General features: G+C 47.4%; 1 protein-coding gene across 1 annotated transcript in view; it reads left to right on the top strand.

Moving 5' to 3' along the window:
- The first annotated feature begins 714 nt into the window (after positions 1-714).
- LOC129335786 (uncharacterized) overlaps positions 715-20,636 on the top strand; it is a 51,789-nt gene continuing 31,867 nt past the window's right edge. The window contains exons 1-2 of the mRNA XM_054988577.1: positions 715-789; positions 18,022-18,475. Coding sequence (XP_054844552.1) covers positions 715-789; positions 18,022-18,475 — 529 coding nt within the window. The remainder of the gene's footprint in view (positions 790-18,021; positions 18,476-20,636) is intronic.

Here is a 20,636-nt window from a genome sequence, read left to right as displayed (position 1 = left end):
GTTTGGTGTAGTGGTTAAGAGCGTGGGACTCTAATTTGGAGAACTGGGTTTGATTCCCCACTCCTCCACTTGAAGCCAGCTGGGTGACCTTGGGTCAGTCACAGCTCTCTCAGAGCTCTCTCAGCCCCACCCAACTCACAAGGTGATTATTGTTGTGGGGATAATAATAACATACTTTGTAACCCGCTCTGAGTGGGCATTAAGTTGTCCTGAAGGGCATTTGATATAAATCAAATGTTGTTGTTGTTATTGTTATTGTTTTTGTTGTTATTATTCCCCTGGAGAAAATGGCTGCTTTGGAGGGTGGACTTTATTGCATTATACCCTGCTGAGGTCCCTCCCCTCCCCAAACCCTGACCTCTCCAGGCTCCGTTCCCAAAATCTCCAGGAATTTTACAACCTGGAGCTGTCAGCCCCTATGTCTGGAGTGATCAGATTCAGAAGTGTCATCAGTGCATCACCAGCAACACTGACCATAGAGTTTTGGCCAAATGCTAGAATGTCATAGCAATATGCTGATGCCATTTCTGGTTCCTCTGGAAGTGATGTCAGCATATTGGGAAGTAACATCAGTATGTTGATCCCCTCAAATCCCATTTTTCTCCCACTGCCCAGCTGAGCAGTGGCAGGAAGGGTGCGCTGGGGGCGGGAGATCCTCCGCCCCCCAGCAGGAACTTGGCAAGCCTACTGTAAGCAGAGGAATCCCCATGAGGCATGGACTTCCGGATCTTCAAACAAAACCAGTTCCGGATCCTTAAAAATCTGAGCATTGCGTTGGAGAAATACTGTGTAAAGGTTTTCAGTCTATGTGGGTTTTTGCATGGTACTGCTGCAGCCCATTTCATGCAACCCTTACCAAAGCTTGGCAAGAAGGCAGGTGGGAATCGTTTCCGGGTCAAACACGGGAGTGGGGTGGAGGGATTTGACACATGCCTCAGGTTTGAAGGGCTGTTCTCACATTTCAATATCTTGCTAATTCTTTTTGGCATTTGCTAAACTTTGCAACTTGTTTTTACATGCCTCCTGTGTCGTCATTGGTAATTTTTCATTACTGCTTTGGGGCTCACAAACTGGAAATTGCCTGGGCCTTTCTGGATTTTTGAGAGAGCTTCGTTAGAAATAATGACTTGGCCAAAGTTACCATGTTCTGTGTGAGGAGTGTGGGGCCAGCCTCAACAATCTCAACAATCTCCCCCCCCCCTCCCCCAGTTTCTTCCTCACTGAGAGCCAAGCTACAAGTGACTTTTTTCATGCATAGAACACTTGATCGTTTTCGCAAGTTTTCCTGGGAACAGAAGTCCGAGTGTCCTTCCCCTCTCTGTTAGAATCGCTGCCTGAAGAGCCAGAGAAAGCCGGCGGCAGCAGCAGCTTTTGCAAATCCAGAGCAGCTCCCTGGGAGCAAGACACCCAGGGAGAAAGCTGCAGCTGCCCACCCCCAAAGATCGTTGAGAGCAGGCTTGTGACTGGAGGAACGATTTGCAAAAGCTGCTGCTGCAGCCGGCTTTCTCTGGCTCTTCAGGCAGCGATTCTGACAGAGAGGGGAAGGACATTGGGACTTCGCTTCCCAGGAAAACTTGCGAAAACGATCAAGTGTTCTATGCGTGAAAAAAGTCACTTGTAGCTTGACTCTCAGAGCCAAACAACAAGTGACGCCTGACACAGGTTGGACACTTGTCAGCTTCCCTCAAGTTTTGATGGGAAATGTAGGTGCCCTGGTTTTACAGCTTGGCTCTCCATTACAGCTGCAAGACCAGGATGCCTACATTTCCCATCAAAACCTGAGGGAAGCTGACAAGTGTCCAACCTGTGTAAGGCGTCACTTGTAGTTTGGCTCTCAGACTCCTGCCTCCAGCTGTCTAGGCCAAATCTTCGCTTTCCCTTTCCTTCTGCCTCTCTCTCCAGCCAGACCTCTTTCCTGGCCCTTTTGTCTGTATCCTGCATGGATGCCATGACGGGAGTGTTGTGTCCCTTCCCAAAACTGTCATGGTAGGGTCAGACTGGCTATATTCTTCCTCTACCCCTTACTGGCCTTCTGGCCTTTCCCAGGGCTTTGGCAGAGGTGCCTTCTACTCCACACATAATAATCAGGGCATGCATCCAGACACATAGTTGGAAGACTTGGTGGTGATGGAGAGTGCCCTCAAATCATAGCTGACTTATGGCAACCCTGGGCGGGGTTTTCATGGCAAGAGACTAACAGAGGTGGTTTGCCATTGCCTGCCTCTGCAACCCTGTTCTTCGTTGGAGGTCTCCCATTACTGAGGCTGACCCTGCTTAGTTTCCGAGATCTGACAAGATCAGGCTCATTTGGGCTACCCAGGTCAGGGTATCTGGAAGACTTAATAGCCCTTAAATCTTCGGAAGACAGGCACAATTTTCACCAGTTCCTCCCTCCCATGCAGGCCAGCCCCCAGGTCCTTCAGTGCTGTTTCCAAATGTCTGAGGAGGGGCTCAGTAAACAGCAGCCGCAAAAGGAAATAGGAACACCCCATTTTTAGGCACTAGACTTCAAGCCTAGGTGCTGGGTTTTGAGCCATGAGGAATTCACTGCAGGTTATGGATCTTTGCCTGGGGAGTGCTGGGGGGGTGGCAGCTAAAACATTCTTTCTACTGCCCCAAAGCCCAAAGCCCTGAGACAGGTCTGAGCCACACAGCAACCAAGATCACTGGAGATTCTTGTGGGTGAACTCCACAAGGGCCACCCAAAGTAACAGCTGCTCCTCGGGTGGTCCACAGCCAGGGGCACAAGTAGGGTTGCCAGCTCCAAGTTGGGAAATTCCTGGAGATCTGGGGAGTGAAACCTGGAGAAAGTGGGGTTTGGGGAGGGAAAGGACCTTGGCATGGCGTAATTCCATAGAGTCCACTTGTCAAAGTAGCCATTTTCTCCAGGTGAACTTTATTAGTGGCAGCCAAAACAGTGATAGCCTCCAAATGGGAATCATCAAAAGCAGCCACGCTCAAAAACTGGTATTCAAAGGTTTGGGATCATTACATTATTGAAAAAAAATCACAGACGGTATTCAACAAGCTGATCTATTCCCCAGAATGTCAGGATTTACCAAAAAGTAGCTCCCCTTCTTCGAACACGTCATCAAAAACGTTGTACAACCAACTAATCAATCTTATCAGTCGCTATTAATCTCATCATTCTAAACACCTGAACGCGTCCTACTCAAATTCTTGAAAACTCTACAAATTAAAGCCATCAATCCAAAAGGCTTATCTGAAAAGGGAGACAACATAATATAACGGGCAACTAAAGAGAGATGTAACAATACTAACAATATCATTGTGCTTTAATATGATTGATTCTATTGTTGTACCTATTATTGTAAAACTGATAAATAAAATATTAAAAAATCAACAAGCATGGGGCAGAATGTTAAGAACTCCACCAGGCAAAATTCTAAGAATTTGGACCCGGCTGGATTAGCATTCTGGAACCTTCTGAGCCCTGATGTTGCCAATTGGCATGGTCTGTTGTGGCACCAGGAACAATATTGGGCTGCAGTTTATGCCAACTGGTTACCGGTGAACAGAACCTGGGAAGACTGATTCCGAGGTTTCCATCCCAATGGAATGGCCGGACAGAAACTTTGGAGTAGAGCGCTCCGCTCAGTGGGGGAAAGAGACTTACCCAAGATATACCAGTCCGTACTGAGATGGTCACGTGTATTCTGTAGTGTTATTAGGTTACCTTACTTTAAAGCAGGATTTCCTCCCAATGTGTCAAGGGAAAGCTGGCAGCCCCAATGACATTTGAGAAAATTCAACAGGTTGGGGGGGAATACCTGGCGGAGAGAAGAATACTGACCCTGAGGATGAAGAAAACATGATTGTTATTGCCTTGAGCGCAGAGCATCGAACTATCCCAAAACTTCCAGTACAGGTGTGTGTGGGTTGCAGGATGGGGGGAGAGCCAGTTTGCCATGCAAGGGGGTTACCTAGGGCAATGGAACTTTGATGGATTTGTTGTTCTAGGGATTATGATGACACCTCAGCCCACTTTTTGCCAGGATGCTGGGAACACAGGACATATGGAGGGACCTAGTCTATATATTGCCCTGACCTGGATAGGCCAGGTGAGTCTGATCTCATTAGATCTCAGAAGCTAAGCAGGGTTGGCCTTGGTTAGTAATTGGATGGGAGACCGTTGAAGACCAGGGTGGCAATGGCCAACCACCTCTGTTAGTCTCTTGCCATGAAAACCCCACCAGGGATGGCCATAAGTCAGCTATGACTTGAGGGCACTCTCCATCACCATACTATATACTATTTTCTATGGGTGGAAATACACGTTACGAAGTACCTAGGGATGCTCAAATGCATCTCATTTCACATGTCCCCCCTCCAATTTTCTATGCACTCACTCGCACTGTCACACTTCAACTTGTTCCATGTGAATATATTTACTTGTTCAGTATCAGTTCCTCTTCAGCTGCTAAAAGTATCCTAATTTCCCCCACCTCCCATCTCCCTTCATTGAAGTGCACATCTTGACACTTTCTCACATTTTAAAGAAATGCAAATTGGCAAGACAAAGGAGCCGACAGTACTTGTTCTCAGTGAAAACAGAGCTGAATTGGCGCTCTGCCCTCTGGACACACAAAGGGAGCTCCCGTGAAAGCGGCATTCATGTGCACCAAGGAAGAATAGCCTGCACTCAAACTGAGGGCCACGCATACAATCCTGCACTTGAGCATCTCCAGGTAATTCATAATGTGTATTTCCATTTTAAGTGCCTGGCAGTTGCACAAGCAAATGAGGCGCAGAGTTGTCAGCATTCATGCCACAACCCCTTCCATTTGCTTGCTTCTACTTCAAGTCTTTCTACAGGAGACATCTGACACGTGAAGAACATGTGTCGGGAGATGCAACGGTAGCTGGGAAGTGTAGTTTAAAAAGACAGAGCCAGTGGCAGGGCAAAAGCTTTACTATACGCTAGAACTGTGTGAAGGGGCTATGAAATGCCAGAAGGGAAACTTCAGCCCATTGGAATCTTTCCAGGACCAAGCCCAGGTCTGGAAGGCAGCTCCAACCCATTTCCATTCCTGGCTGCCCTCTGGCTGCCATCCCCACTGCCGGCGCCAGGGTTTCTGGCGCCTGTGGCAAACCCCCCCCACGCACTTGTGCGCAGCACGCATGCGCCACGGACTGCGCGATAATGTCATCATGCATTGACGTCATCGCGCAGTGCAAGCCAGGGGCATTCGCTGGTGGATGGCTGGGGTGGCGGGCAGAGGCTGCTCTGCGCTCCGCACGCCGCTCCAGCAGCGGCTCCTGGCTGCTGCGCCCGGCTGGGTTGTATGGCGGCGGCGGCACGGGGCTGGCTGGCTGCAGCAGCTGCGGGCCAGCCATGCCAGCTCCACGGCGCATGCCTCCGCCCCCGACACCCCCTCCGGCGCCTCTCCAGTGCCCTCGCGCCTGAGGCCACCGCCTACCTGGCCTCTATGGGCGCCCCGGCCCTGGCCATCCCACACAGTTTTAGACTGGAGAGGTGAAATTGACAGAGCCTTTGGGAGGCGAAGATGAAATTGACAAACCCTCTGAGAAGCAATCTCTGCTGGTACTATCTTTTTAAACTACACTTCCTGGATACGCTTGACAAACATATGCTGAGGCATCTCATATGGAGAGACTCATTATTGGTGGAGCTAATCTCTATTCATTTGCCCGATAGCCTTTTTAAGCCACTGCATTTATACGCTTGTCTGAAACATTTTTATCCCTGTAGTATCCCTGTAGTTGGTCTGTAGTAGAAGAACAAAATTTGGGTCCAGTATCACCTGGACCTGAATATTTCTCTTCCAAAATCAGTAGATCCTATATACTAATCCAGAAATGGCATTCCACTAACACCTCCCAGTGCACAATGAACTTGTGGAACTCACTGCCACAAGATACAGAGATGGTCACTAGCTTAATTAGTATGAAAAGAGGAACATACAGAGCCACAGAGGAGAGGTCCCTCTGTCTGTATTGGCCATGATAACTAAACAGAACTTCCATGTTCTGATGGTAGCCTACCCCTGAAAACTAGTGCTGGATGCAACACTGGGAGAAGTTTGCACTTCCATGCCTTGTTTGTAGGTCTCCGAAGGACATCTGGTTGGGAAGGAGGATGCGGGACAAGATGGATTTTTGGTCTGCCTTAGCAAGATTTCTGTTCTCAGAATTTTGTGATAAAATAAAAAGCTCAAGATAATGGATTCCAAATTTCATGTTCATTTGGAATCATGGCACGAGCATACACTGCTGCAAACCCCATTTTGGTACCAAAATTACTACAGGGGGCAGTGGGGAGAATAACACAGAGATCTCACTTAATCTTTTTTCTTTCCACGTGCACGAAGCACGTAAGGGCTCCTGGGTCGGTGCGACAAGGTTACTCCAGGAACAGACATCATCACACACTCCCGGGAGCGTGCGTGCAATATTCACCCGGCTGATTTGGGGCCCAAATTGGCCCCACGCAAAGCGCAGGAGCATTTCTGGGGCAGCGTGGTGATGTCACTCCCAGCAGTGACACAGCCTTGCTCTTCCTTTAGGAAGTCCACAGACTGCGAATCCTAAATCAGAAGTGAGCCATTTATGGCCTGGGGGCCACATCAGACCTACAGGAGTTTTTAACCTGTCCACCAAGGAGCAACTGCCTGATGGTTTGCAGCTTTGGCTAACAGGCAGATGCACCCCCCCCCTTGAAAAAATGGGCTCTGAGTTGGATGCCTAATCTTCTTGGTTCTGGTCCTTTCAAATATGAGTGGGTCCTAGGCTTGCAATCCTCTAGGTGTGCAATCCTCTAGGTGTGGAGGTCTCTTGGAATTACAACTGGTTTCCAAGCTACAGAGATCAGTTTCCATGGAGAAAATTGCTACTTTTGGAGGGTGGGATGAGGCCCCTCCCCCCCAACCCTCCCCTCCCCTAAACCTCCAGGAATTTCCCAAACTGGAATTGGCAACTCTCTAACCCTAGTAGTGCTTCAAAAGAGACCCAGGCTGAGAGACTGTTTAGATATTTACTGATGGCGGCAAGGGTAGTATTTGCAACCAGATGGAAGGAAGAAGAACGCCCAACTAGGGAAATCTGGAAAGATAAGATGGCAAAATATACAGTGATGGCAAACGGACAAGTATTTAAACAGAAGACCAATGAGAGAATTTGAAGAGAAATGGGGGAATTATTTTACTCACAAAGGATAAAATGCATAAAATGTTTTAGTTTTAGAAAACTGAATCAGATAGCATACTGATATATTGTGATAGATTGAATACAAGGTTAGGATCTGATAAGATGGAAAGTGGTTAAATATTATTGTTGAGGTCGAATGCAAGATACGGCAACTTTGGCATAATAGTTAAGATAAATAGAATGGATCTGTATAGAAGGATTTGACCATATTAAAATATAGCAGTAAGAATGTACATGGAGACCGCTCATTTTGACCTTTAGTTGATCCAAAACTGAACACCTAGTAGAGAAAAGAAAGTATTTAGTTAGTAAGGTAAACTGAAGCTGGAATAGTAGATGTAATCCTCATTTGAACATCGATGAACTCTGATGAAGATATATTGTTGTGTGTACTCTGTATTTTAACAACTCTTGTGGTGCAAAATCCTACTGTTCCCTGGATCCTGTTATCCCCCTCTTCTTTTTCCTGTACCCCTCTTTGTTTTGAAAAAAATAAAATAAAAAAGAGACCTGGGCTGAAGAATCTGACGCTCTTGTCCTAAGCTATCTTCCATTCATGTAGGGTTGTCACCTCTGGGTTGGGAAAGTCCAGGAGATTTTGGGGGGTGTAGACTGGAGGGGGAGGTTGGGCATGGGAGAGGCTTCAACGAGGTATAAAGGCACAGAGTCCACCCTCTAAAGCAGCCATTTTCTCCAGGGGAACTGAACTCTCTAGTCTGAAGATAAGTTGGAATTGCAGGTCTCCAGCCCCCGCCTAAGACTTGGCAAACCTACATTCAAGCATTTATTAGGCTAAGATCTTCAGCAGTATCTTCAGCAACATTGCGTGCCCACAGTCATAATAACAAAATCAAAAGTTACCAAGAGTGTGAAGTCACCGGAGCCCGTGCCAATGAGACAGCCTCCCTAACAGCAAAGTAAGCATCGGCCCTTTGTTGCTTGTTGCAAAAATTCCACAAACGGGGGTGAACACAACATGGTGCACCTCTGTAGCATTCTGAACATCAAGAACAATCCACGTCAAGTCGCATCAAAGAATCCAGCAAGACAGCTGCTTCACTGGGCGGCAGCTGAGGAGACTGCCAGCCCTCGACTTGACACGTTTTGGATTCTGGATCAGAACTCGTGAATCAAAGCAGGCAGAGACAGTTATGACTGTTGTGGGCAGGGCTGCAAGATTCCATGCCTGGAATGGGAATCATATTCATCAGTGCGCGTAGGATTCAAACCCAGCGGCACCATAGAGACCCATGAGATACCCGGTACATAAAGAAGGGAGCTTTGACTCTTGAAAGCTTATACCCTGGAAATCTGGTTGGTCTCTAAGGTGCCACTGGACTCAAATCTTGCTGTTCTACTGCAGACAACATGGCAACCTATCTGAAACTATCCGTGTGCATTGGTGGTGGAGAGTGCCCTCAAATCATAGCTGACTTACAGTGACCCCGAGCAGGGTTTCATGGCAAGAGACTAACAGAGGCGGCTTGCCATTGCCTGCCTCTGCAACCCTGGTCTTCGTTGGAGGTCTCCCCTTCAATTACTAACCAAGGTCAGTAACAACAAAAAGGGTGTTATTATTTTTAACGAGCATGAAAATACAGAACACTCTGTGCTGACAAAGAGTTTGACCCAGAGCATTGAAATTATTGCCAGAATACCAATCAATAAAGATGATTAATAACAAAGAATGAGAGCCAGTAGTGGTTAAGAGCACAGGACTCTTATCTGGAGAGCTGGGTTTGGTTCCCCACTCCTCCACTTGAAGCCAGCTGGGTGACCTTGGGCTAGTCACGGCTCTCTCAGAGCTCTCTCAGCCCCACCCACCTCACAGGGTGACTGTTGTGGGGTAATAATAACATACTTTGTAAACCGCTCTGAGTGGGTGTTAAGTTGTCCTGAACGGCAGTATATAAATCAAATGTTATTATTATTATTATTCTAAGAATGTTTTTATATGTACGTGAAGGTGTCCATGAAAAGGAACCAAATGTAGAAGGATGAGTTGATGGAAAATTTAAAGTGCACAGGGAATACCAAAAATCGGTTAGGTCTCTTTTGTTTTATATCGTGTCCTGTTATTAGGAACTAGGCATCACACAAATTAAAGAGCAGTACATGCAAAATGAAAACAAGCTGTTACGGTCTTGATTTCCTCTCAGTAATTAGTTCCATGCCATGCTGAGGAGAACGTTCTGGCTGTGTTTGTTTTTATTTATTTATATTTAGTCAGGTCAAGTTTTTATCCAGTCCTATATAAATAAATAAAATAAAATAAAAATTCAGAGAACATTCCTCTCAGAGTGGCATGAAACTAATTATTCTCCCGATCTTTCTTACTGATTGCCTCCATTTAAGGTGCCGAGGGGGGCGGGGGGAGAAATCCATGAAAATGATTTTGTTGAGCTAAATAAACCCAATCAATTAATTAATCCAAAAATGGGAGGTGTTGTGGGCTAAGCTTCTTCCGAGGTGCAGCGAGCAACATTACAAGACTCAGGCCATGTGGGAGGAGTTCATGCCAGGCACTGCCCAGTTTTCAAGAACGAGAGACACTGGTGTGGGAGGAGCTCCAGAGCAGGCTCCTGATCCTCCTACTGATTCAGCAATTGAAGGATGTTGTCTTTGCTGTAGCACGATACTCCGCTTTCTCTTTTTCACTTCTTTTTTTGCTGTAGCACAGGGTTCCCCAACGTGGTGCCCACGGGTGCCACAGTTCCTGCCAATACTTCCCCAGCACCTTCAAAACTTTTCAGAAAGTGGGTGGAGCCTCTGTAAGGCAGGGGTCATTACTGTCTAGCAAGAGTCCAGTAGTACCTAGAAGGCTAACGAAAGTTGTGGTAGAGTATGAGCTTTCGTGTGTCAGAACTCACTTTTTCAGAAACAGCTAGAATGACTTCTGAAGAAGTGAGCCGTGACTCACAAAAGCTCACACCCTACCTCAAATGTTGTTAGTCTTCTAGGTGCTACTGGACTCTTGCTCTTTTCCATTGCTACAGCCAGACTAACACAGCTACCCATCTTGATCTATCCTTAGCCAGTGAGTGGTTCTGTCCCTCCTCTAGGCTTTCCTTCTTTTTATTCCCCAATCCCCCCTCCCTTGGCTTTCCTTCATTCCTTTTTATTCCCCTTCTCTTGTTTGCGAAAGAAGCTTTTATTCATTTTTACAGGAAAAGTTTTTTTTGAAGCACACACACCCATAAAAATAAAAAGCTTATTATTAGTATGGAAAGCTAGAAAAAAATTAAAACAACACAGACGTCACTAAATAGAAAGTCATCAAGAGAGTGAATCAGCACGTTGCAGTGCTTACGAGTCTCAGACTAGGGCCTTAGATCCAGAGGAGTTAGCCATGTTCGTCTGTGGTCGCAAAATAGTAAAGAGACCAGTAGCACCTTTTATACTAACCAACTTTACTGTAGCATAAGCTTTCGAGATGCATCTGACGAAGAGAGCTGTGGTTCTCGAAAGCTTATGCTACAATAAAGTTGCATCTGATGAAGAGAGCTGTGGTTCTCGAAAGCTTATGCTACAGTAAAGTTGTTTAGTCTTAAAGGTGCTACTGGACTAGGGCCTGGGAGACACAGACTTTCATGCCCCCGCTGCAATGCAAGCCCACTGGGTGATTTGGGGCCATCACTCTCTCTCACCTTAACAACCTACCCCAGAGGACTGTTGTTATAAAGATAAAAAGGAGGTGAGGAGAACTGTGTTGGGGAAAAAAAAACATCGGCTATGAATAGCGAAATAAGTAACAAATAATAATAACACACTTTATAAACTGCTCTGAGTGGCTGTTAAGTAGACCTTAAGGGCAGTATATAAATCCATTATTATTGTTGTTGTTGTTATTGTTATAAACAGAAAGTCAACACAGCAAGCAAAGAGGGGGGAATATAAGCTTTGTCCCTGCAGTGGTTGTTTTTCAGTTGCATGGAACTTTTTCTATGAATGAGCGTACACAATTGGAATCTTTCACCTATCCTCTGCAGGGACGCAATTCTATTGCGTCTGCATTTTTCTACTTCATTCTCTGCATGTTTAAATTAGGATGTGGGTCCGGCATATGTCACAGCAGCAGCGGCTTCCTTCTCATATGTCATTCTGAGTCCAAAGTTTATTCCTGTGCCTGATTTCTGAACGGAGTTTCACCCAAATGCACATCCCCCCCCAACTAATGCTGACTTGGCAAGAAGTCTTCTAAAAAACGGAAGTACCTTCCCTTGAGAAATATCTGATTCTCTATGCAGCAATGAATTTTAGTTTCACAGGAATCCAGTAGTAATATGTGGAGTTCCTAGAAAAGCTGCCTCTGACAAGAAGTCGTTATTGCTGAACTACAAATTCCTGTTCACATCAACAGTGACATGAGGGAAATTCCAGCACGGTGAAGTTCTCATTGTGTGCACTTTCGGATTCCAAAAATATACCAGTCACGCCGCTAGAAATTCCTGAAGATTTTGGTGGTGGAGCCTGGGAAGAAAAGACTTTGGGGAGGCAAAGGACCTTATGCCATAGAGTCCACCGACCAAAACAGCCATTTCTCAGTTGAAATTCCAGAGCATCTTCAGCCACCACCTGGAGGTTGGCAACCCTACATGCCACTGCTGGTGAGGACAGCTGCCTTAGGCTTACTCTACACACGTGATGGTAAAATGGGATGTACCACCTCAGACTGCAGGAGAGGAATTGTATTTTTTTTTCAATGTCTCCCTACGCTCATAGTTCCCTGAAAGCAGAAATCTAGCACAGCATGCAAAGAACTAAGCTAGAGCTTTTGCCCCTGATGAGCTATTTATTTTTGTTGTCGGGAGTTTTTACATGCGCCTCCCCCCACAGTCTAATGGTAGTCCAATCTACCATTCTGTAATTCCAATCTTATTCTGTAGCATGTGTAGACCAGGCGGCCTCAAACAGATTTCAAAGGAGATTATATCAAGGGATGGCAAATTGGGTCCATAAATGGCTATTAACGACAAGGGCTAGATGGAACCTCCATGTTCAGGGGCAGAGTACCTTTGAATGGCACTGAGGAGGGTAACAACAGGGGAGACTTCGGCTTGTTTGCTTAGCCACTGGGGGAAACAAGGTACTGGGCTAAAAGGCCTGATCCGACACAAATTCTTTTTACCTATATACTCATGGGAGTGTCATAAACAGATATACTGCACCGTTTTTTCAACTGCAATTGCACCGGGCGGCGGGGGGAGGGGGAGGATATTAAGCCTTTCCCTTGTGCTGTTTCGGGGATCTCATTCCTGCCCCCCCAAAACCTGGATAGCTACTTGTACTATAGAAAAACATACCAGAAATATGCCTGTATATTTTCCCATCCCAAAGCAAATAGCCCCAAACCAAAATAATACAAATAACATAGCGGGGTGGGGGGAGAGAGTTAACTCCTCCCATAGTTTAACCATTTGCACAGTGTTGGGGGGTGGGGTAAAGCCCTGTGCTCTTGGAAGGACCTTTTCGTGCCATTGGGCAGTAAGGAGTTGGGTTGTTCCTTTAAAACACAAGGATGTGAAAAAGATAAGATTAAAAGGGATAGAAAATGAAGGCAACTCCTTTTTGTCGTTTTCCCTTCCTTCTTGTGTCATGTCTGGCCTTCCCACAAAACAGCTGATCCACCAGAGAGCAACATTGTTCATGCCCCGGAGACTGCACTTTCACTTTCCGATGGACGCTGCCTCCTCCTTTTACTTTCTGGCAACTTTGCTTCTGAAGCTTATTCGAAATGCTGGTAGCCTTTCACCTTTATCTCTAGAGCGGTGCCCGTCTTTCTGCGCGGATCGAAAAATCCATACAATGGGACCACTCAGGTTTAGGATACAGCCTGATACAACCTGGGGGGAAACCAAGTTTTGCGGAAAAATATAAGAAGGTAAACCAAAATTGAGCAAGGGACTGAGCGACTTCTGGGCATGAGCAGATGTCATGGAAAAAATAGAACTTCAGTTTCCTGGAATTACCTAAAATGGCATCTACAAATTAGTGCTGCAAACAGAAACAGGTAAGTGGGGAGGCGGGGGGCGGGGGTAGCAGAAAGAAGTCCAACAGAAAGGGGAAAAGATCAAGATGGGTTTGCCTGTAGAAAAGCACAAGAGTCCAGTAGCACCTATAAGACTAACAAAATTTGTGGTTGGGTGTGAGCTTTCGTGAGTCACAGCTCACTTCTTCGGAAGGGGGAAAGATTCGCTTTCAGGACTTCAAGGGAGGCAGGAGAGCTGACAAGTGGGAGGAGAAAAGAACAGGTGGAGTGAGCGGCCAGGGGCAGGAAAAACCAGGTAGGAATGCTGGGCAAGGCAGGGGAATGAGGGAGGGAAAGAGAGATCCCTTGAAGGGGATCTCCTTGAAGGGGGAGGGGGGAGGAAGCAGAGCAAGAGAGGAGGGCAGGCAAACAGAAAGGGTGCAAGAGCAAGAACCCGGGGTCAGACGGTCTGGCATTCCCCCTTTGTGAGTTACAGATTCTCCAAAGGACTGCACAAAAGCCAACACCAAGGTATCACTTTATCCATGTGTCCCATCATAGCATTTTTTAATCTACCAGAATATGCCAGAAAATAAACAGTACAAGAAGTAAATGGTCCTGGGCGGATCGGCGATTCGCTCAATGTCCAGCTGATTGTTAAAATCCTCTTCTCAAGCCCTGCTGTCTGTGCCCTCCACATTCAAAAGTGGAGCAGGTGGTGACCAGAAACAGATTGGGTTGCCACCTCTGGATTGGGAAATTCCTGGGGATTTGGGGTAGAACCAAGGGAGGTGGAGGGACCTCAGTGGAAAGGGGCATCATTGAACTGTAATGCTGCTGCGACCTCTTTCCAATGAAGCCATTTGATCCAGGGAAACTGAACATCAGGAAATCAGCTGTAATTCCAGGAAATCTCCAGGCTCCACCTGGGGGTTGGTAACCCTAGCAGAACTCTTTTAATGGCAGCACCTCACCTTTGGAATGCTCCTTCAAGGCTTATGCAACGCTTCGATTAATTTAGGCGCTAGACCAAAACGTTTCTTTTAACTTACTGTATTTTTAAAAGCTGTTGTTATGATCTGAGACTGTTTTATGGATCTTGTTTTAGGCTGCGGAATATTTTTTTAAAATGCTATTTTGACACCCTGGCTTGTTTTTTTACTGCTTGCTTTAAATGCTGATATTTCTCAGGTTGGTGACTTGTTGATTTTATAGTATTGTCTGTCAGCTGCTTCAAGCAGGTCTCTGCAGAGATGGCATAAAAATTTGCAAAATAAAATAAATAAAGACTGGCACTGGAAAATGTTTCTACGCTCTAGATCTCACTCCTTTTAAAATTGTACTATATTATATAAATGGACAAAAGAGAGAGAGAAAAGGAAAAAAAGAGTAGATCCCAGCAACATTGAAAAACTCACATTATTGGTCCCAGTAAAGAATATTATACCTCAGGCTGTTCGCAGCCAGGTTGGGGGAGTGGTTAGGGGGTCCAGGCTAGAATCGGGGAGGCTGGTATCAAAGCCCTACTTTGTCATCGATCCAGACGAGTTAGCCGTGTTAGTCTGCAGTAGCAAAATAGTAAAGAGTCCAGTAGCACCTTTAAGACTAACCAACTTAATTGTAGCATAAGCTTTCGAGAACCACAACTCTCTTCGTCAGATGCATCTGACGAAGAGAACTGTGTTTCTCAAAAGCTTAAGCTACAATAAAGTTGTTCTCAAAAGCAGCCTAACCCACAACACGGGCTTGTTGTGAGGATAAAACTAGGAGGATGGAACCATGGAGGAAGGTGGAATAAAAATATGCTAGAGAGGACTGAAATATGAAGCAAAAATGAACAAAACAGTCAGATCTAACTAAATAGTAAAGAGTCCAGTAGCATCTTTAAGACTTACCACCTTTATTGCAGCATAAGCTTTTGAGAACCACAGCTCTCTTCATCAGATGCAACTCTATTGTAGCATAAGCTTTTGAGAACCACAGCTCTCTTCATCAGATACAACTTTATTGTAGCATAAGCTTTCGAGGATCACAGCTCTCTTCATCAGATGCAACTTTAATGTAGCATAAGCTTTCAAGAACCACAGCTCTTTGTCAGATGCAATTTTATTGTAGCATAAGCTTTCAAGAACCACAGCTCTCTTCATCAGATGCAGAGCTGTAGTTCTTGAACAGTAAAGTTGCTACAGTAAAGTTGCTTAGTCTTAAAGGTGCTACTGGATTCTTTACTATTTTGCAACTACAGGCAAACACAGCTAACTCCTCTGGCTCTAACTAAGCAATCTTGTATCAGGCAGCTGGCCTTGGGGCACCCAAATCCCTGTAAATGCAATTTAAAAGGTTTTGCATTTGCAGCCTCAAATGGACTTGATGCATGTGTTTCTCCATAAGAACAACAACTGATAACTTGCATATGCTAAAAATGGAGTGCCTCTACCTGCACAATGCCCAGAGCCCTGCAGGTGCCACAAGAACGAGAATCAACTTAAGCCCGGCAGTTTGTGCTTCTGCTAGAAATAGTGTGAATTCAACCACTCAGCAGTTTCGATCACAGATAGATAGTTGGCATTGCTTAATCTCGTGCATACAGGGTACATAGCAGAAGTCAGTGAAAAAAATCACTCACATACATACCAGCACATTTGCCATCCAAGGGAGGCTAAAGAAGAAGGTATGAGAGCCAGGTTGGTGTAGTGGTTAAGAGCGCAGGACTCTAATCTGGAGAGCCGGGTTTGATTCCCCACTCCTCCACTTGAAGCCAGCTGGGCGACCTTGGGTCACTCACAGCTCTCTTGGAGCTCTCTCAGCCCCACCCACCTCACAGGGTGTTTTGTTGTGGGGATAATAATGACATACTTTGTAAACCACTCTGAGTGGGCATTAAGTTGTCCTGAAGGGCGGTATATAAATTGAATGTTATTGTTATTATTATATCGCCCTGGAATGAATCGGATGGTTCATCTCCAATGACAAATTTTCATACTGATGTTTTGAGCTTGCAGTAGCGATTAGAGAGGTGTTTGTTGGACAAAGATCGGTGCCCCACGTTCGAATCCCCGTTTTGCCATGGAAACTGTCTAGGCAACCTTGGGCCAGTCACACATGTTCAGCCTAACCTACCTCATAGGGTTGTTGTGAGAATGAAAACAGAGTAGAACAATGCAACCTGCTTTCTAGGGTTGCCAGCTCCTGGCTGGTAAATTCCTGGAGATTTGGGGGGGGGGGGTGGAGCCTGAGGAAGTTGGGGTTTGGGGACAGGAGGGATTTCAGCAGGTATACATGCCATAAAAAAACCCTCCCCTCCCCCAGCCGCCATTTTCTCCAGGGAAACTGATCTCTGTTGACTGGAGATTAGTTGTAATTCTGGGAGTCTCCAGTGGGGAAGGAGGTGGGGTATAAATGAAGTAAATAAATAACTGCAATCCTAAGAAGAGTTACTCCAGTCTTGATTTCAACGGCCTTAGACTACAGTAACTCTTCTTAGGCCTGTACTGTAAGTATTTGAGGTGTCTGGCTACTAGCTGCCATAGGCTTTCTTCGGACAGAGATCCAGAGGAGTTAGTCGTGTTAGTCTGCAGTAGCAAAATAGCAAAGAGTCCAGGAGCACCTTTAAAATTAACCAACTTTATTGTAGCATAAGCTTTAGAGAGCCACAGCTCTCTTCGTCTGATGCATTGTCAGCTTTCGAAAAGCACAGCTTTCTGTTTTGGACAGAGAGCAGTAGATAAATCATTAGTAGCGAGAAGGCATTATAGTGCTCTACCCATCGTTCTTACAGAATATTGATAAGGATCATGGCTTTTGTGTGTGTGTGTGTGTGTGTGTGTAACGTAACCAAACACAAAATGAGAATTTCCAGGAAAAGAAATATGCAGTTCCAAAAGAACATGCATGCAATTGAAAAATCCAAGCCAGGAAGGCTGCCAAAGTCTCACTTGGAAGGATTTTTCTCCTACCCTATATGGGTTTCTCAGTAATGCAGGGTGTGGCTTTAAGAAACGAAGTGTGTGCACCCGGAGGGAATGCACCCGACGCGTCATACTGGTGCACACATAACACGGTGCAGTTCTAATTTGCTTTTTATGATGCCCTGAAAGGGCTAGCAGAAGCGGGGCTGCATTCTCACGTGGTTGGATTTGGCACTCTCCTTGGGTCTTCACTGGGTGGGCAGGGCAATCATGGCACAAATTATTGCCAAGGTGCAGGGCTAGTGGCACATCTGAGGATGCGTGGATAGGTTTGGTTGGGAAATACATGGAATTTCGGGGGGGGGGGGTTAGAGCCTGGGGAGGGGCCTCATCAGGGTTAATGCCCCTGAGTCCATTTTCTAGTTTGGCTAGAGATCCTGGCAGTGTTTTGCTATCTTCTGGGCATGGAGCAGAGGGTCACTAGAGGTTTGGGGGAATAGTTGTGAATTTCTTGCATTGTGCTGCTAGGGTTGCCAGCTCCAGGTTGGGAAATTCCTGGAGATTTGGGGGGTGGAGCCTGGAAAAGGCAGAGTTTGAAGAGGAGAGGGACTTCAGCAGTGTAAAAGGCCATAAAGTCCACCCTCCAAAGCTGCCATTTTCTCCAGGGGAATTGATCTCTGTGGGCTGGAGACAGTTGTAATTCCGGGAGATCTCCAGCCGCCACCTGGAGGCTGGCAATTTGTGCAGGGGGGTTGGACTAGATGACCCCGGAGGAGACAGTTGTAATTCCGGGAGATCTCCAGCCGCCACCGGGAGGCTGGCAGTTTGTGCAGGAGGGTTGGACTAGATGCCCCTGAAGTTGTAATTCCGGGGTGGGGCCTGGAGGAGGCTGGCAATTTGTGCAGGGGGTTGGACTAGATGACCTCGGAGGGGATGTAGGATTCCCTGCTTCTCCAGGGTAAGCGATCTCCGCGGCCTGGAGACGAGCCGGCCTCCCGGGAGCTCTCCCGCCGCCCCCAGGAGGCCGGAGCCGGCTCTCCCCGGGCTCGCCGCTGGGAAGGCTCGGGGCTCTGGAGCGGGGCCAGGGGCCGCTGCGGCTCCCTCCCGGGGCCCGGCGCCGCCCGCGCGCTTCCTTCCGTGCGCTTAAAAGCGAAAGCGAAAGGGCGCCGGGCCGGCACTGCGCGATGCCGCGCCCGGCTGCGGGGCTGCCTGTGCGGCGCGGCGGGGCCCTACCAGAGCGCGGCGCCTGCCCGCCCGGGGCCCGACCCGCCTAGCCCGGCCCCAGGAGGCGGCGGAGCAGAGAGACGCCCGGCCCGGCGCCCCATGGCGCGCCTGCTGCTCGCCCTGCTGCTGCTCGGCGCGCTCCGGGCGGCGGCGTCGGGCGGCGGCGTCTCCGCGGAGCGCCCCGGCGGTAAGTGCCCGCGCCCTTCCCGCGCCCCGCGCAGCTCCGCGGACTTGCTCCCGAGGAAGCCTGCCGGGCATGGACGGCTCAGCCTCGCAGCGGGGCACGGGATTCGCGCCGCCGGGCTGCGCTGCGGAGTTGGCGGGAAGCTTTCGTGGGTCCGCCCCCCGAGGTTGCCAGCTGCAGGTGGAGAAATTCCTGGAGGTTGGGGGGCGGGGTTGGGGGAGGGGAGGGACCTCCGCAGGGTGTAATAGAGAGTTGCCGGCGGCAGGTTGTTGCAGGTGAGCGGCAGGGTTGGTCTGTAATCGAGCGAGCGAGATTCGGGGCCAGGAGCGCCTTAAGAGCTAGGTCAGGAGTCAGAGCTCACTTCGTCAGGTGCATGGAGTTTGAGGAGGGAGGTTTGACTCGCAGAATCGAGGTGGCCTTTAAGGTGCTGTTGGACCCGAATCTAGCTCCAGGTTGTGACATTCCTGGAGATTTGTGGGGTGGAGCCTAAAGAGGTGGGGCTTGAGAAGGGGAGGGACCTCAGCCAGGTATAATGCCATAGAGACCACCCTGCAAAGCTGAATGTGGAGTTCTTGCCGACAAGCTACCTTACCAGGTTGGCATGAACACTCTTGCCTTCTGTATCTCCTGTGCCCCATGAGCAAGGTGAGCGTACTGCATTGTAGGGTTGTTGTAAGACATTCTTCGCCTCAAATCTCCATCCATATACTGTGTTGGATAGTTGATCCTTGCCCAGCTGGGCTGTCATAAACCACCCTCTGCTAGGGTGTCTAGGGTTGCCAGCCTCCAGGTGGGATCTGGAGATCTCTAGGATTTTTAACTGGTTTCCACACAACAGAGATCATTTCCCCTGGAGGAAATGGCTGCTTTGGAGGGTGGACTCAGCGGCATTAATCCTGTTCCCCAAACCCTGCCTTTCCCAGCCCCTCCCCCCCCAATCTCCAGGAATTTCCCAACCCAGAGTTGGCATCCTTACCTCTTCCCCTCCAGTCCATTTTGTAGAAATAATAATGCTAGACTACATTACAGAGCTGTCCTAGGACCTGCCCCAGCCCTACCCGCCTCTGCAGCAGTATGGAAATAGCATCAGTGGTCAACCTTACAGGGTTGGCTCAAGCTGCTCTTTCTCAGTCTCAGCTCTGCCCCCAACCTATATCAAGGAGTTCCATGGGTTAACAAATTAAATGATTCTTTTACTACTCTTAACCCTGCTGTCTCTTAATTCAACTGAATGTTGCATCTCCCCTGCCTTCCTTCTGCAAAATATAGATATAGATATAGATATTCTCTCTCTCTCTTTTCCTCTTTGCAAATGACTCCAGGGTTTCAAAAGCTGTGGTCCCCTTTGCGCCTCAGCCAGCTGGGTTTCCCTGAGCAATTGTTGATTTCTTTCAGACAATGGCCATTTTGAGCTGTTCTTTCTCAGGTGTCGTTGATTTAGAAAAGAATCCAAACCTGTAGGCTGCCACTCCAAAAAAGCTTTCCCCAATGATGCATTCAAAGTGTCATCAGTAACAGGGGCTACGGCATACCTTTTTGTTAGGACCAGCTGACATGAAGGACTTGCCATTTTTATTGATACCAGAAGCCCCGATATTTTTAAAAAATCAGTATAAAGGCAACAAAGGCCTTCTGGCAACATTTGAAAAGAGTTGGAAAACAGTAAAATCCTCAAATGTGCACTATGATTATTGTTAAAAATCAAAAAGAGTCCAGTCGCACCTTCAAGACTAACCAACTGTACTGTAGCATAAGCTTTCGAGAATCACAGCTCTCTTCGTCAGATGCATCAGCTCTCTTCGCCACGCATCTGATGAAGAGAACTGTAATTCTCGAAAGCTTATGCTACAGTACAGTTGGTTAGTCTTGAAGGTGCGACTGGACTCTTCGATTTTGCTACTACGGACTAACACTAAATATATCCTCTGGATCTATTTTTAAAAAGAGTAAGAATGGCAGGAGAAGGGAAGGAGGGAGAAACAAAAAACGTCCAAGGACAGAGTCAACATTTTCTCTGACGCCTGAACCTGAATCGCCACAGTGCTGCGTGAATTACTGTGGGAAAGAGTTCCAGAGGCAAGCGGCTTCATGGAGGACGTTCTGTCCATGGTAGCTGGCCGTAGCCACCGTTCTTGAAGGTAGTTTCAGGGAAAGTAGCTGTGTT

This window comes from Eublepharis macularius, chromosome 9 (assembly GCF_028583425.1).
Source record: "Eublepharis macularius isolate TG4126 chromosome 9, MPM_Emac_v1.0, whole genome shotgun sequence".
Lineage (NCBI taxonomy): Eukaryota > Metazoa > Chordata > Lepidosauria > Squamata > Eublepharidae > Eublepharis > Eublepharis macularius.
The sequence above is the reverse complement of the archived record's forward strand: the minus strand, read 5'-3'. Positions and strand labels throughout refer to the sequence as shown.